This window comes from Bactrocera latifrons, unplaced genomic scaffold (genome assembly GCF_001853355.1).
Source record: "Bactrocera latifrons isolate USDA-ARS-PBARC rearing strain unplaced genomic scaffold, ASM185335v1 scaffold_20, whole genome shotgun sequence".
NCBI classification, from domain to species: Eukaryota; Metazoa; Arthropoda; class Insecta; order Diptera; family Tephritidae; genus Bactrocera; species Bactrocera latifrons.
In genome coordinates, this window is record NW_017535519.1 from 402,829 (window position 1) to 420,009 (window position 17,181).

At 37.7% G+C, this 17,181-nt stretch overlaps 3 protein-coding genes across 3 annotated transcripts in view; 1 reads left to right on the forward strand and 2 right to left on the reverse strand.

The window, feature by feature from the left end:
• Positions 1-89: 89 nt before the first annotated feature.
• Positions 90-1,713, reverse strand: LOC108968068 (vitellogenin-1). The gene is made up of 3 exons (XM_018931835.1): positions 1,448-1,713; positions 992-1,380; positions 90-915 (listed from the first exon to the last, which is right to left on the reverse strand). The coding sequence occupies exons 1-3, from the start codon at positions 1,665-1,667 to the stop codon at positions 217-219; spliced, it is 1,308 nt and encodes a 435-aa protein (XP_018787380.1). The 5' UTR covers positions 1,668-1,713; the 3' UTR covers positions 90-216.
• A 4,168-nt stretch (positions 1,714-5,881) lies between these two features.
• On the forward strand, positions 5,882-7,444 carry LOC108968025 (vitellogenin-2-like). Its single transcript, XM_018931745.1, has 2 exons — positions 5,882-6,162; positions 6,229-7,444. Exons 1-2 carry the CDS (start codon positions 5,952-5,954, stop codon positions 7,287-7,289), a joined length of 1,272 nt encoding a protein of 423 aa, XP_018787290.1. The 5' UTR covers positions 5,882-5,951; the 3' UTR covers positions 7,290-7,444.
• A 1,744-nt stretch (positions 7,445-9,188) lies between these two features.
• LOC108967944 (mucin-5AC-like) overlaps positions 9,189-17,181 on the reverse strand; it is a 25,139-nt gene continuing 17,146 nt past the window's right edge. The window contains exons 3-5 of the mRNA XM_018931645.1: positions 9,933-10,343; positions 9,549-9,844; positions 9,189-9,483 (exon numbers count right to left, since the gene is read on the reverse strand). Coding sequence (XP_018787190.1) covers positions 9,274-9,483; positions 9,549-9,844; positions 9,933-10,343 — 917 coding nt within the window. The 3' untranslated portion in view covers positions 9,189-9,273. The remainder of the gene's footprint in view (positions 9,484-9,548; positions 9,845-9,932; positions 10,344-17,181) is intronic.

A 17,181-nucleotide genomic window follows, 5' to 3' on the forward strand; every position in this document is an offset into this window, starting at 1 on the left:
TATAGAAATTAATGCGCTCTATGGTATTTTGAAGTAGCAAAGAAATCGTAAGTACATTCAAATTCCCGAAAATTGCTACTATAAGCCTATTTTTACATGAAAAATATTTAGTTTATTTTCTATGAAAATTCAAAAAGGTACAAAAATTATTAGTTAAAAAGTAAAGTATCCTTCTAATCTTCGATGGGAGATCCCAGTTGCTAAATTATTAGCTTATTAATTGTTCTGGTTTTTGCCGCTTTTCCATGCCTGGTGTTGGCCATGATAAGTGCTTTGCTTTTGAGCGGGAGTGCTCTTGCCGAAAGGACTCCTTGAATTCACCTTCAGAATATAATCACCCTCCAAATCGAAATCGGTAGCAATACCCATATAAGCGCGTTTGCCAGCGCCATCGTTATTTTCGTATTGGTCAATTGAGTTTGCGCCGACAGCAGGGAAGTTACGTTCATTACCTGGGCGTACAGATTCGGCGAAGTAACGAGTTGCACGCATAGTTGCTTCAATTACATTGGTAGCGCCTGGAGCAGTGGAAGCTGGACCGTTGACGTAGAAGTCGACATCACCAACTCGTTGGCGTGTTCCCATTCCACAAGTCGAAGTATGAATGGCATCCACGAAGTCAGCATCACCACGAGCCAAACCGGTTAACAAATCCTTGTCCTTAGCGAACAATTTTGCAGGGTCCAAAGCTGTGATACGACGCAATTGATGACCTGTCAAACGTTTGTATTGACGTCCAGCAGCACCGGCAACTTGTGCACCAACACCTTGTCCAACAATATGAATGATCTCTTGTGGTACATCACATTCGTTGGTCATTTCGACGAGAGCTTTACCGATCATGTTACCGGTTTGTTCTACATCGATAAGAGCCAAACGTTTCATGTTGGTGAGGGTGGAGCCCAAGTTGATGACCTAAATGAGTAAACAGAAAATAGTTAATGATAATGATAGAAAAATCATATAATACACATTTGGTGTTAAAACTTACCACAAGGTTGCCCTTTGTGGGTTTGGGGTTCTTCCATGATTCACTGTAATCTTCTTCACTTGAAGTGGCACCTTCATTGTCCTTATTGTTGCCATAGTCATAGTCCTGGTTATTGCTGATTGGTCGACGCTGTCCATTGTAGCGCTGCATATAAGCCTGGATAAACTTTTTGTTTGCCTTTGCAACAGAAGGGGACGACTGTGGCAAACCAGTGATGAAAATGGTGACTTCCTCATCGCCAAAGTTCGGTTGTTGCTTGGCCGTTTGGACTAGTTCATTGAGATTGGTACGCTCGGGCTGTCCATTGGGTTTCATCAAGATAACAGGCACATTACTGGGGCTCGGAACAAAGGACGGTTCTAGAGCGTGATTAATTTGTGACAAGTGATCTAAAGGAAGTATATATATTATATTTTCTAGTAAATTAGAATTAATGTAACCATTTGTAACACTTACACAGCTTCTCAATTTTACGCTCGGCATCTTCTACTGACATGTTCTCCAACTGTTGCAAAGTGATATCCTCGAATGATGGCATCGATTCTAATTCAGAGGCCGATAACCAATCCACAGGTTTTAAGCTATTCATGTTGTCCTTGTTCTTGCCATGCTTGGGTGAAGCATTAGCAATGGCTAATACGAAAGCCATAAAACAGAAAATCTTTAGAGGATTCATACTGATCACTTTTGCAAATCGGTTTGAACTGTGCCTATAACTTAATTGTCGATGATTTATATACGAAAATGCAGTCTACCTTTGTAAGCCCTATATATACATAGAAACATATAGAAACTTTAGACATACACCTTATACAATTGTTTGCAAAAAGTTTCATAGCGCATATAAGTAAATACATTTATGTATATATATTTTAGATTATATTCTGAGTATATGACTGCAGAAGGGCGTTGACCGCACCTTGAACGAGTGCTAGTGGACGGCAAAGTTGCGCGTGCAATTTGGCTGAATTGCAGTATTTGCCGGTCGGTGCAACAACAACACGAATCTATAATCAACTTTGTTGCCAAAATGTGATGCGCTGTCGCAAGTGATAAGGGCTAAACGAGCCAACCTGTGCAGCGTGATTGCCTCTAAGAGATAACTCACGTATGTATATAGTTACTACGTGTAAGTAGTTTATTACTTTTTGTTGCTCACATATGGTATTCTAGATTCCAAACTACTGATTGCATTGAATAGTAAAATATGATTCTTTTAGTTAGTGCAAAATGTTCAATGCTCCTAGCTATCTTTTCAATGTCTTTTTATTTGGTACAAAAATCAACTAATGTTTTTAAGTATCCGTACTAAATAAACTGCCTATTACTATATTATCTAAAGCATAATTTCCGAGTTCATATAGTTTAGAACCTAGGTAGGGTAGCTAACCAACTGATCTTTGCAATTTATTGTTTGCGTTTGAGTAGAAACATTATTTTGTGGAGTTTGAAAGTGATGTGATGGTACTTATGAAATAAACTGAGATAATCAATCAAACGGCAGATGAAAGAAACTTATAAAACGTTGTAAAGATATGATAAAAATATCTTAATATAATAGTATACCATTGTACATTATTTTCAACCACAAACAAATATCTAAGAAAAAGTGCAAATTCATTTGCTTACAAATGTCCCGCAAAGACCACAATGCTACCAAAAATAGGTACTGATTGCAGAAAAGAACATCCTCTTTTTTACTAATGCCTGTGCCTCAATCTTAACATACTTTAACAGTCATCGTTTGTACAAAATAATTTAAATAAAGACTTTAACGCTTTTAGTGCTGGGAGCCGATATATCGCTGCTGTATCTAACGCTACTGTATCTAATTTCATTACAAGGTAATACGCAGCTTTTTGAACCATGTAAATATTGTTTCTCTTTTGGTTTTTACAAGCATTTTTCCCGAACTCTTGTAAAACTGTGAAATTCGGCCGGGTTTTTCGCATAAGCACCGCTATTTCGCCCCGCACTAAAAGTGTTAAGAAAATTCATTAATTTAATTTTGTTCGTGGTGTCACGAGCTTATGTATTTATTGCGCTATCGTAGGTACTTCAATACTAATAATCGGTACGTAATTTACAACTCAACTTTGAAATTATGGATTGTCGTCAACAAGTAAAAGAAACCAATTTGGCACTATTTTTGCCTAACCAAAACTTTGTGGAAACAAATTATAAACAATGGGAGTTCAAAGCTTTGTTGCGGTGACTAGAGCTACCACCACCTAGTCCAGGGTTTTGTGCGACTCCCGTGTCCATTGGATGATTTGCAGGCAGCAGGTTAATTCGGCTGTATTCAAACGAAGCCTTCCCGACACCAGCCTGAATTTTGAAGTGACGGTGGCCTTACCGCGTCACGGGGCTCTGGCGCGGCGAATCTCCTCGTACCAGCTACGACACGGCAGCTCACTGCGTTGAGCCAAGGGTCCTACGAAAAAGAAGACAAAACCCAACAACAACACTAAACCGAAAACTACAACCACAACAAAAAACAGCCACGGGTGACGGCTAAGGACAACGTCAGCACCGCTACAGTTATAGGGTGTGTCGTTTAGCTTCCTGTATGCCCTTTGGAAGACTCCTGAGGTACCAGAAGTAGCTGCGCGAAACAGGATTAAACGCAGTATTATCTCCCCTGCATCGAACGAGAGCAAAGTTTGGAGCTCCAATCCCAACCATCAGGTGTGGTAGTGAAAAGGCAGCGCCTTCGACCACCTAAACTGCGAAACGGAAAAGCCGGAAAATAAATCCACAGGAGCCTCCCAGCTCTAAAAGGCGGAGGGGCAACAATGCACAGATGGCCGCCTCAAATCTATTTAAAAACTAGACAAGCTCAAACAAGTGATTGATCTGTTTTGATGATACGTTGCTCTTTAGTACGCTGGCATATCTCTTCTTTTAAGTCGGGTTTGATCGCAGGAATGTACCAAAGCATTAGCCAAAGGGTTGGTTGATCTCGGAGTTTAGATATATATTTAATTCTTTTCAGATCGGACCACTATAATATGTAGCTACTACAAACAAAAAAAAAAAAACCATCAGCGATCAAAATCAAGTTCTTGTACGGAAAACTTTTTTATTTGACAAAATATCTTCACGAAATTTGACAATATCCGAAGAAATTTCGCAGATCGGACCTTTATAGGTCAAATAATTAAATCTGATGAATCGATCGACATAAAATTTTTGCATGCAAACTTTCTTATTTGTGAAAAGTATTTTACCTTCAATGGAACTGAACTTAACAGTTTTCCTTTTTTCGAATCAATTATTTGAAATTGATCTATAATTTCTTTTATAATACTAAAGGGGATCCACTTCGAGTTTCCCTAGTCTTTTTAAAGAAAAGACCCAGAAATTTCAAATTTATTGAGGAATGTTTATTATAATTTGAAAGAACATTTTCTGGCATTTATTTTTTTAAGAATATATCTTTCCAATGTTGGACGCGGCTGCGTCTCGTTCGAGCATTTTGACTAATGTCTAACGATGTGATAACACACGATCTTGGTGGCCACTCGACCGACTTAAAACGTGAAATTATCTGCTTACCGAAGTGTTCTCGCAATAAATCCAACAATTGATGCGATGTGGGGAAGTGACTTCAATTTTAGGCATCAAATAGTCGGTTATGTTGAAAATTTTTGAAAATGATCCCACCAGTCCACAAGCCACACTAACCCGTTGTTTTTATGAATGGAATGGCAGCTCTTGAATCCTTTCAGGTTGCTTTTGGTCCTAAATGAGGAAATGTTTGCTTGTATTGAGCCAGAAATGAGCCTCATTGATGAACAATATTTTCCTCGATCATCGGATCTTCTTGGAACTATTCAAAAGCTCATAGAGTGCAAAGATGTCGTTTGTGAAGGTCGAGCGGTTTCAGTTCTTGCACAAGCTTTCAATTTAAAATCGACTCCACAGTCTTCGTGTACACTCTCAGCTACGCCTGAGATATTTTCTTCACTGCGTGCTGGACGTGGTCTATTCGGTCGAATATTATCCAATAATGAATGCTGGATCTCATGATAGATGTTGATGTAGCGAATAATTCGGTCAATAAGTTGAGCGAAGGCGTAATCATGATGAAATGATCTGTGATCTGTGTAAAAAAGGATATTGAAAAAGTGTCTCTACTTGGATCACTCGTTATATGTCAACATAATGCTCTGTATTGTGCACAATTTTAACTTGACCAATTCGGATTGGCTGGGTTGCTCATATTTCCAACTTCTTGTTGCCTTTTTTATTTATGTTCATTAAATTAATATTGTTTAATGAATTCGTAACAACAAAATTCGTAATCTGCATGCTTTTCGTAAACAAAAGTGTTTTATTTACAAAATATAACGGAAAGGCGGTTTCATATAGCCCGTTACGCAATGGTTGTTTTGAAATAAAAATAATAATATATTTCCATATGTTGTCGTTTTTCAGAGTATTTCACATATTTTGGTAATATAAAACGCCGAAATTTCGCGAGCTCATGTGTGTGGCACACAAAGTAAATAAAAAGGAAATAACAAAAAAAAATTAAAAATAAAGAAAAATTCCTAAACAAAAACACCAATAGTTTGATGTCAGCACGTTGCAATGCTCGCAGCCGTCGGTGTCTAGCAAGCGAGCTTATCACTTTCCTTCTTTAACTTTTTACTTTAATCGAAAAAAAATGCACAGATAATTGAAACTTACGTCTAAGCTGCGATTGCACGCGCAGCAGTAGTTGTAGATAGCGGTTCCTTAAATGATTTACAAATCAATAAAAGTATTTCTATTTCCCTGCAACAGCAGTTTTCAAAGCGAGTTCAATGCACCCCTCTGAATTAACGTTTTCTCAGCATTCTCAGTTGTGCTACGCAAATAACTTTAAGGTATAAAAGCTATATTTTCTATTTCGGCAACACCACAGTTCAATTCGACTGCTCCCGGCATACGACATAAACGGTAACGAAGAGCCATGAGTCCTTTAAGTATTTTTTGTTTGGTGGCCGTGTTGGCTACAGCAACTACAGTATGCGCTAGAGGCAACTCAATACGTGATAACCTGAAACCCACTGAGTGGATTTCTCCGCGTGAATTGGAGAATGCGCCTTCAGTGGATGAGATTACTTTCGAAAAGTTGCAGGAAACGCCGGCTGAGGAGGCTGCCGAGTTGGTGAACCAGATTTGTAAGTATTGAAGCGCTTGCTTTGGAATGTAAGATTCAAGGTAATGCAGGAAAATTTTACTTGTAGACCACTTGTCGCAATTAAGCCGGAAAATGGAACCCAGTTATGCCCCCAGTCCTAGCGATATTCCTGTCTACACCTACACACCCACTGGTCAGCGCGTGAACACCAAATTGAATCAGCTGGTATCCACCGTCCAACAACAACCACATTTCGGTCAACAAGAAGTCACCATTTTCATCACTGGTCTGCCACAACAGAAACTGCGTGATGCTGCACGCGCCAACCAGAAACTCATTCAGGCTTATTTGCAGGCCTACAACGGACAAGTGCAAGTACAAGGTGGTCAATACGCTGACTCTGAACAGGATACTTCATCAAGCGAGGAATCTTTTAACAGCAAACAAACCAAGCCTAGTGGTAATTTGGTGGTTATTGATTTGGGCGCCGTCATACGCAATTTCGAAGAACTTGTTCTGCTCGATATCAACCGCGTCGGTGCTGCGATCGGTAACACTTTGGTTCAACTTACGTCGCAAACTGATGTACCCCAGGAAGTGATCTATATTGTTGCACAAGGTATTGGCGCTCATGTTGCCGGTGCTGCTGCTCGCCAATACACACGTCAAACAGGAAACAGGTTGCGTCGTATCACTGCCGTGGATCCCTCAAAAATCTTTACACGCAAACCCAACACTTTGGTCGGCTTGGCTCGCGGCAATGCTGATTTCGTTGATGCTATCCACACTTCTGCTTATGGCTTGGGTAGCGTTGCTCGTGCCGGTGATGTTGATTTCTATCCTAACGGTCCTTCTATTGCCATGCCCGGCACTGATAACATAATCGAAGCTTCCTTACGTGCAACACGTTACTTCGCCGAGACAGTGCGTCCAGGTAATGATCGCAACTTCCCAGCTGTCGCAGCCGAATCCCTACAACAGTATAAGAACAACAATGGCAATGGCAGACGCGCTTATATGGGTATTGCCGCTGACTACGATTTGGAAGGTGACTACATTCTGCAAGTAAACGCTAAAAGTCCATTCGGAAAGAGCGCACCCGCGAAGAAACAAAACTCCTATCATGGCATACATCAGACTTCCGGCCGCATCTCTTCGAACAACTAAAGTGCAGTTGAAGGCGGAAAAGTATATAGCAGAGCTTTAAATTTAATTCGTATTTAATTTCCCTTACATTAGACTTTTTTTTTATAACTATACCCTTAAATTCCGATATGATGCTGTAAAACTGTTTGTAAATAAACGCAATTGGTATTAAAAAACGATATTTCTTAATTTGGCTAGAGTAGTAGACACTGAGGAGCAGCAGCAGTTAGAAAGGGCATTAAACTATAAACTTTTAAAAGTTGATTTTCTAACTGGTCTAGGTTTGCCTCTGCGACTTTTTCGCGTACGTATACAAAATTTTACAAGCATCCTCTAGGTGAGAACTTGGAACTGGGATATTTGAACAGTCAGATAGTATTTTTGGCTTTTTTATCGGCAATTTGATATTTTCAGGATCATTAATGTCTGAAAGATGATGTTAAGATATGTGGTTCAACACTTCGAAATCCGAATTGCTGGAGTTTCTGGATGAAATAATGACCAAAAGAGTACAACTTTTGATAAATCCGAAACAAAACAGTGTTCGTAAGAAACAGTCCAATTTAATTATTAGAATAAAACGAGGACTAACAAATAGGTCAAGGAATTTATTTACAGTTTTTCAGCCAAACGCTTTTTTTCATTTTCTCAGCACGAGAATAGAAAGAACAAATAAGTGCTAAATTTTCTCCACTTACCGTAAATGAGTGTTGTCAGTAAATCTTTCATAATCGATAGTTTTGGTAGTGGATTACATTTAAAGTTCGCATTATCTTTAGTTTTTATATTTTACTGTTCGGAAAGTAATAGGACTGAGTCGATTAAAAAACAAAAATATTGAATCAATCGTTACAATTCTGTAAAAAGCGTGCAGAATAGGCTCCTTCTTGTCGATGCGGCGCTGCCAGTGCGATTTCCAATCTATGAAGGCGTTCCGGAAGACATTCTCTGGAATAGCCTTGAGTGCCGAGGTGCGTGCTGCTTGGATCCCCTTTCATCGGTCTTTTCAGGCAAGGAAACAAAAAAAGTTCGGTGGCCCAAATCTGAGCTGTCTGTCACCCGGCTGCGATGCGTTAACAAGAAGACGGTGTGAGCCGGGCTGTTGTCGTGGTGCAACTTCCAATTGGCTGCGATGTCTTTTCGGACCCGATTGATCTTTCGTTTGAATCTGTTGAGGATTTCCACGTAAAAGTCGGCATTGAAGGTTTGTTCAGGAGGAACAAATTCATGGTGGACGATGTGTTTGATGTCGAAAAAGACAATGAGCATCGTTTTCACTTTGGATTTGCTCATGCACTGGCCTTCTCTACAGTCGCGGCGGAAGAACATCAGTCCTATTACTTCCGCCAAACCCCGTATTCGATCGGATGGAACACGCAGTGAAGAAAATATAGCAGCCGTAAATGAGAGTGTACACGAAGATCGTGTAGAGGCGATTCGTCGCCGTTCACAACGTGCGCTTAATCAAGTGTCCACGTTTGTATTTTAAATATTGTATTAATAAAATTTATATGTACTAATGTATTTTTACTTTTTATTGGTTATAAATTATAAAATATATAGAGTATTGGCATAGAAAAGTAGAAATATGTATAGTAATTCGTTGTAAGTTGAAATAAATTACAATAAACGAACACTTCGCCAATATGTATTAGCATTTACAAGATTTTTCATTTTCAAAATTCAACTAAATTTAATTTAACACTTTTAGCTTAAACTTAAAGTTATGCTTAAACGACTAAGGAAAAAGAAACAATAAACGATAATCACATAATTGTATTAAAACTATAAAATAACTGCATGGGTTAGAGGAAATTTCGTTTGAAAAATGAAGTGTGGAGGAGTTCCGGCGCAGACGTCAAACTCTCAATGAGCTACTTTAATGAGTATTCTTTTTTGCATTTATAAATTGCAATTCGATTTGTGCGATAGTATGTATCTAGCAATATTTAAAGGGTATATTATTTTTAGAATATGTATTTCAAAGTGTTAATGCCGCCGCCAATTACTCCTTACAGCCGAGACCGGCTGCCCAATTGCACATGCCACCGACCGGGTCATAACTGAGACCCTTCGGACAAGTATATTCCCAGCCTACCACGCCACCGGTCTCGAATTTGGCACAGGAAATGAATTTCCGACACGACAGCGGATGCGGGAAATTGCCTTGATCCAGGCATTCGATTATGCCACGTCCATGTAAAATCACCTTCAACTAAATTGAAGCAAAATAAAAATATTTATATCTAAAAAAAATACTTGTGTCTTCTTCATACGCACCTGTTGCCCTTCGGTATTGCCAACTACGCGCTCATTTTCATCGTCATAGTAGTCATAATCGACGACTTGTCGATGGCTGCTCTTCGCCTTGCTGACATGTGGGGTTGGCTTTGCCGGTGCCGCCTGATTGCCATTTAGTCGCTCAAAACTGTCGCTGGCGGCATATTTGTTAGGCCGTCGCCTGTTCACCGCCTCTTTCACAGACTGCCCGCGTCGCGACGCTAAGCTTTCAGTCGATGTTTGTGGCGTAGGGGGCGTGTACTTCTGTGGCCTTCGTTTGCTGGCGACAGACTTTCCTGAAATTAAAATGTATATTGCAATTTTCCATTTCATTTCATTTCCTGTTAGTTGTTAGGAAAACATCGTAATGAAAATTTTATTTACGTTTCGATGCAGTGAATTCTGTGGTTGCCGCTACGGTGCCCATACGACGTGTGATGGATTCCACATATGGCTGCTGCGGCTCAACTGGCGCATGTGTTGTTGTGACTGCTATGTGCGGCTTTGATTTCAGTGGTGAGGCCTTGATGCCGCTGGTTAAAGTTCGTGGTGGTATTTGTGCTTCATTATCTTCGGCGTTGTGCACAAATTGATTGAAATGATTTGTATGTACACTCGATTTGGCCACTTGATCACTTGCGTTCTCGGCATCGAAACCGTCTACAAAGAGTGTTGTGGTGAGTGCGTCACCTGGAGTGTTTGTACTCGGCGTAAGTATTGTTGTGGCAGATGGATTGGCGGCGAGCGAAAATCTGCGTTTGAAGAGTGGATTGGGTGTGCGTGGCTGTTCGGTGGCTAAAAAAATGTAAGTAAATTAAAAATAATAAGTAAAAAAAAAAGAGAAACCGAAGATATAATATCCTCCACAAATACAAAATGTTCTTTACAAGAACTTTGGTCGGTCGATTTGTATGGCAGCTATCGATTCATTTTGTTTGAAAATTATGGCTGAATTAGCCTTTTTTGGGAACATTTCTTTTTTGTCTGATCAATGGCGTTTCATAGATCTGAATTCGATTTTATGTTCTCCAAAGGCGTAAATATGGCTTACCCTGTGTACTGATTACCATCTTTTCAATTAACCTTTCAATGGCATAATAGAGACAACTCTATGAAATTTAGATAGACTGCCGTCTGTTGTGCTCTCTCTTGTTATTACAACACTTCATTTAATCCAGTCAAATCAAAGAGTAAAGCCCCAGTAATGTGTTATCGACCAGGAGTTTGGGATCTGGTTTCTCTGCACTACAGAGCTATAATACAGTAACCAATGCAACAAGCTGCCTTTCCTCTTCCCATAGCTCCTCTCAAAATTGTGGGGCCCATAGCGAAGAACGGTCTTATCGGAACTACCCTTATTTCGCCAGGGAATCGGCTAGATCATCTCCATTGATGCATCTATGCCTAGGTATTTATGCTAGTAAGATGTTTTCAGTGAGGGGTTATATGGGTTTACATAAAATCGAATTTTTTTTATTATCTTGTTAAATTATATAACCTCCAGAATATCATCCTAAATTTGATCCGAGCAATAGTTTCGGAGATACTTCATTGAGAACTTGTGCGGTCGAGGCTAGCTGGTTTAAGTGCGCCGTCTTTAAACGCGTTTTTCTCCTGACAACGCGGGCTTTTTCTTTCTTCCGAGGGGTCGCCGGACATTTCAAAATTTCTTTGTTAATAGGGTATGTTTCTAACAAAAAAAAAATTCTAATAAAATATTTCATCGTTTATATGAGAAAAAATTGTAGAAAAGGGCTGTTTTTTACCCGAGGAGCGGGTCCAGTGTCATTGCTGATTTGATTGTCTGAAATGGCGCTTGACTATCACTGAGAATGACAATTCGTTCTCCATAATAGTTTTTCTGTTGAATAATCTTTGTACATCTGTTAATGGCATAGAATTCAGCAAGCAAAATGCTTAAAAACCTGCACACTGAGAGTTTGGTACGTGGTCCCACTATACCAGCCATGTAATAGGTCCTTTTCGAGCCTGTCTTTGAATGACACTTTGCGAAATTTAGTTTAGTTGCCACTTAATCTTTAACATTAAAACTTGATAAAAAAAAAGTATGGTAAGTGGTGGTATCTGAAGTGGCGTTGGCATCCTTAGAGAAAATTTTCGTCGCCTCTTATTTTCTTTTATAGATATATACAGTGGTGGGTGGCCTTATAATTAGAAACGATATGTTAGAAAAAATCAAATCACTGTATACTTTTTTTAAGACGCGTACTGTAGATTATAATCCCTGTTATTCGTTACTTTGAACGTTATTGTTAAGTAAACACGTGACTATTTGCTGATTGATTATTGAAACAATTAAAATTATTTTCCGGTTTGTGTTCCTTGGCTGGCCACCTAATTAGAAACGCGCAGATTTTTCTTTTGATTCTTGGATTTTTTTGAACTTAGCGATAAAGCGAGTATACTTCAATTAAATAATGTTCAATTAAAAAAGTTTTAATTATTAGAATGGGCAAAAAAAAGTCATGTACTCCCAAAATGAGAGAGTTAATTGTAGGGTGCTTTCAAAAAGAGAGATTGTCAATGTCAGCTATCGCACAAAGGTTTTCCTGCTCCAAGAAAATGGTATTTGGAGCTATTTATATTGTATAAAAAACGAAGAAATTTGAAACCCCTACCAAGAAGAGCAGACCTCGAAAAAGCACTCCAGCAGAAGACCGGATAATTTGTAGGATGAGCAAAAACAAGCCTTTCATGACTTCGCATGAAATAAAGGCTGGACAAGAACTTAATGTAGAAATCTCAGCTCGGACGATAAGAAGGCGTTTAGAAGAGTCGAGGCTTCGTGAGAGCATTGCGCAAAAAAAAAACTGCTTGTATCAAAAAAATATTAAGAAACGATTGCGATTTGCAAAGGAAATGCTGAGGAAAAATCGATAATACTGGTATAGAGTTCTCTGGAGTGACGAATCTAAGTTCAATTTAATAAAGTCCGACGAAAAAACGTATGTAAGACGTCCTCCCAACATTTCGTCGAAGCCTAGGTACACTGTGAAAACAGCAAAACATGGTGGCGGATCTGTTATGATTTGGGGAGCCTTTTCCTCTCGTGGTGTTGGCCCAATTGTGCTTGTTTAAGGGATAATGGGCCAACATCAATACAAAAACGTTCTGAAAAATGTAATGAACTGGCATATTCTCAAAGGAATATGGTTCCATTACGTTCTCCATTATATTTTCCAGCACGATAATGACCGTAAACACACTTCAAGGTTACTGAAAACCTGGCTTTCGGATAAAAATATTGATGTTTTGGATTGGCCTCCGCAAAGTCCTGATCTTAACCCAATTTATTAAGCTTATGGGCAATTGTGAAACGAGATCTTAAGGACAAAAAAATAACCGCGAAATATTGACCAGTTGTTTCAAGTGGTTCAAAAAAGTTGGAACAGCATCATGCAAACATGCCAAGAATTAATCCAAAGTTTGTCGCGAAAGCTAGACAATGCTGTTAAAAATAAGGGATATCCAACAAAATACTAAAAAGTTAATACATTTTTTCAATTTTATATAAATATTTTTAAGTTTTTACTGTCGTTTCTAATTATATGACCAAACTGAATTTGGTGTTCTTTGTGTTTACCTCATTTTCTTAAAAATATAATTAATAATGGTGGTTTTTTTCTATCTTAATCTCAAATAAAATGTGTTACTTTGTTGATTCCAATTTATAGTTTTATGTAATGTGGCAATCTAAATTTTTTAAATAAATTAAGAAAACCATATGCAGCAAAGTCGTTTCTAATTAGAAGACTTAACTTACAAAATTGCATTTATGTGCACAAAGTCATCAAATTAGGCAGGAAAGATATCAGTTTACAACTAGGAATTCTTGTTTCAAACGCAACCAGGTAGAAAAATGGCAGAATTTTACCAATTATAAAGCGCTTTTATAATGGGTTGTATTATTAGATAACTGGTTTTGCTCTTCAGTTAGAAAATACTTTTAACTTTTTTTCATCTAGTATCAAGGGATCATGTTTCTCAACGATGCTACCTAACAATTGCAATCTCATAAGATGTTAAACGTAAAAATGCTAGCAACTTGTTTGAAATAAGACAGTCAGCTGACTTGCTTATTCTGATGGTTCTAGTTGGAAACTTGATTTGGCTGCCGGTTTTTACTTGTTTGCATAATAAAACCGTCTTATGATTACTATAAAAATAACATAGTTGTATTGTATGGTGCAAATGATGAGCAACTGTAAGGGCAAAGTATAATATTCGCTAATACTTAGTAAAAGTTGCACTGTTGCACCGACCAATTTATTTGCATGTTTAAATATAATTTTCCGTTGGCAATAAAATATTGCAAATAACACCTTGTTTGCATATATTAAATACATATTTTCATTTATATGCATATATATACTTACATATGTATATACTAAACATGCATGCGTAATGCATCAGACTGAGTATACTAAAAAGAAAAGAAAGTCTTCACTGCCAGTTCACCTTGGCAACCCCAAATAAAAGCATTTTGCGATAGTGAGAAATATGAGTGACAAGAATTGCAACAATGTGGGCAGTTTTTAATAGAAAAAAATGCAAATCTCGCTTTTCTCACATTCGATTGCAACTGGTGAGTGGCCATTTGACATCAAATAAATAAAATTGATTGATAAGCATTTAATTTACTTGTAAAGGGTAGTCAACAAACTTTTTCTAAGCTTAATCAGTGCGTGTTTATTTAAGCGATACAATGTATACCATAATATTACAAGGCTATCGGTGTATATATGAGGCAATCTCCCAATATATATTGTTACTGATTAATTACGTCAATTACATCACTTCAAAATTTAAGAATATCTTCAAATCATACATGTAGAGTGCAAATAAATTTTTAGTGAAATTTAATGAAATGGTCAAATTGAATAAACAAAATTCAGTTTTATTACAAGTTTTTTAAATGGTTTAGAAACACAAAATCGACTTGGGTTCGGCCTGTGAAAGTCTTCTTATAGAAAACTTTGTGATCAAGAGTTATGTGCAATATGGCAACCGAGGCTATGCTCTTTTGGTCTGATAAAGCACTTAGCTTACAGTAATTTTACAACTGTATTGTTAGCGACTTTTTCTTGCAAATTTTGGATTTCTAAAACCGATAATTATTGTTAAATTTCCTAACGCGAAGAATTTTTTGTGTTATAGTCAAGAGGTGTAGGCGCCAAAGGACCACCATTTACTAAAATGACAAAAATAGCTGTAAGTAATGGAAAATTTGTGAAATTAAATTCGTAATCACATCCCGAAATTCTACACATGAAGCAATTGTTTTCTCATATTTGTTGAGTAGTGTATTAGGAGCATACCATCTGTTTTTTTTTTTTTCAGAAAATCCAATAGAGCGCATGTATGTATATAGTAAATTTATGCGAAAATTGCATTTTTACATATCGCGACACGCGAAGTGTGTACGTATGTAGCGAGCAGAAACGTACTTCAATTACTTTAGGGACAAATAAAATATATCTTGTTTTGTAAACTTGAGTGTGGATATATAGCTTGCGCAACAAACAAAAAACGTTTTCGATTGTAGCCTCTAATTCATGAAAACATTATTTTGTAATATGTTAGCTATGCTTTTATAAGTTTTTTGCAGAGCGTATAAAAAAATTTAACACGATTGAAGAATGTTGATTTTTATATAAAAATTGAGGGGTTTACGGTTATCTTTCTGAGTATTCTTCTCTTTTACACAATTTTTATTTAGTTTCAGAGCAAAATATTTGATATCAAACAACATTTCGTTATATACGAGGTGTGTTCAAAAAGTATCGCGAATTTTGAATTTTCGCGGGTTACGTATATCGAATTTCGAATTTTTTGTGGCGTTATGTTGGTACTCATGTCTCCCACTTATGCCGACAAGCTCGGCCATTTTGAATGTTCATTTAATTGTTGACAGCTGCTTTGCTTGCACGTGTTTTGGATCGTCTTCGATTTTTACCTAATCAAAAAAATGGATCAAAGAACCTGTATCAAATTTTGTGTGAAAAACGAAATTAAGTGCGCGGATGCATTCCGAATTTTGACTGTGGCATACGGAGAAGCTACCTTGGATGGAAGCAACGTTTATCGGTGGTACAAAATGTTCTCAGAAGGCCGAGAAAATGTGACAAAAATTGGCTTTTGCACCACAATAACGCCCCTGCTCACACATCGTTGCTTGTGCGCGACTTTTTGGCCAAAAACGACACACTAATGATGCCGCAGCCACCATATTCCCCAGAACTGGCCCCCTGTGACTTTTTCTTGTTCCCTAAACTGAAGAGGCCCATGAAAGGACGACGTTGCGCATCTCTTGACGAGATAAAGACGGCATCGAAGGAGGAGCTGAAGAAGATAAAAAAAAAAATGATTTTTTGAAGTGCTTCGAAGATTGGAAAAACCGTTGGCACAAGTGTATAATATCTCATGGGGATTACTTTGAAGGGAACAAAATAGATATTAATGAATAAATAAATAATTTCTGAAAAAATACAAAATTCGCGATACTTTTTGAACACACCTCGTAGAGTACAGAGTGTCGAGTTATTCACATGGCGTTGGGACAGAAAAAATCTTTGAAAGAAAGGAGCAAAGAAGAAAAAGTTAAATGGCGGTTATGATTACACTTATTAATCGCCAAGCTCTTTTGTAAGATCTAGTATTATCTTTGAGCAACTTTTACTTGAGAGTGTAATAAGAGCAGGTTTTCAAGACTTAGGAAAATGTTGCACATAAATATAAAATATTATAAAATAATTTAAAAATATACAGAGTGAAACCATTTTTGTTTTCTTTTAGTTACCAAAAGTTGCTCCCTGTCTAGTTCATAATTTATGCTATTTATTATTTAAGGTAGCATATTCGTCTTATACACATAAATCAAGCCTGTTTATGCGCTCTAAAGTTTTTTGTTTTCAAATATCATAATGCACAAAGGTATTTTGTTGGTTCACATACACTTGCTCAAATGCATGAAAATGCACACTTGCACGTGATTTGTATGCCTAATGGCAGTTTACAGCGGAATTTTGTTTTGTATACAAAGGAATGGCGCACAGTAAAGTCATAAAAACCCGTCTCCGAATTATCCACCCACCAGAGAGCGCAAAGGTTAGAGGAATGCAGTTCTCATTCTCAATCACATTTATGCTTACGAGTATGCTGCATTATATACCCTGTAGGAAATTAGTTGTAGTACAGATATTTTAGAATAACTTTGTTGAGATGCTATTAGTTTCTGCAAAGAAATTATCATTATAGTTCTTATTATCACGGTCCCGATGAGTTCAACAAATTGCCATTCGTGCTCAAAATGAAAGATAGCGTTGTTTTGCTTTCTCTGCGCCGGTTGGCTCTTCTGAGAACTATCTACCAGAGCAAGGACTGTCAAAACGGCGGCATTCTACTAAATTATACGAAGAATGTTTTCTAACTTTGCAACCATAAATGTTGTAATTGCACGTAAATATTTATAAACAAATGCATACATACATATAATCTCAAATCGAAAGCGATGGACGGGACAAGGACAGAGACGAGTAGGTCCTTGTGGCATTTACTACAGTGGCCATATGAAGGAGCGCAAGTTTGGTGTGGGATTCGTGGTAGGAGAGAG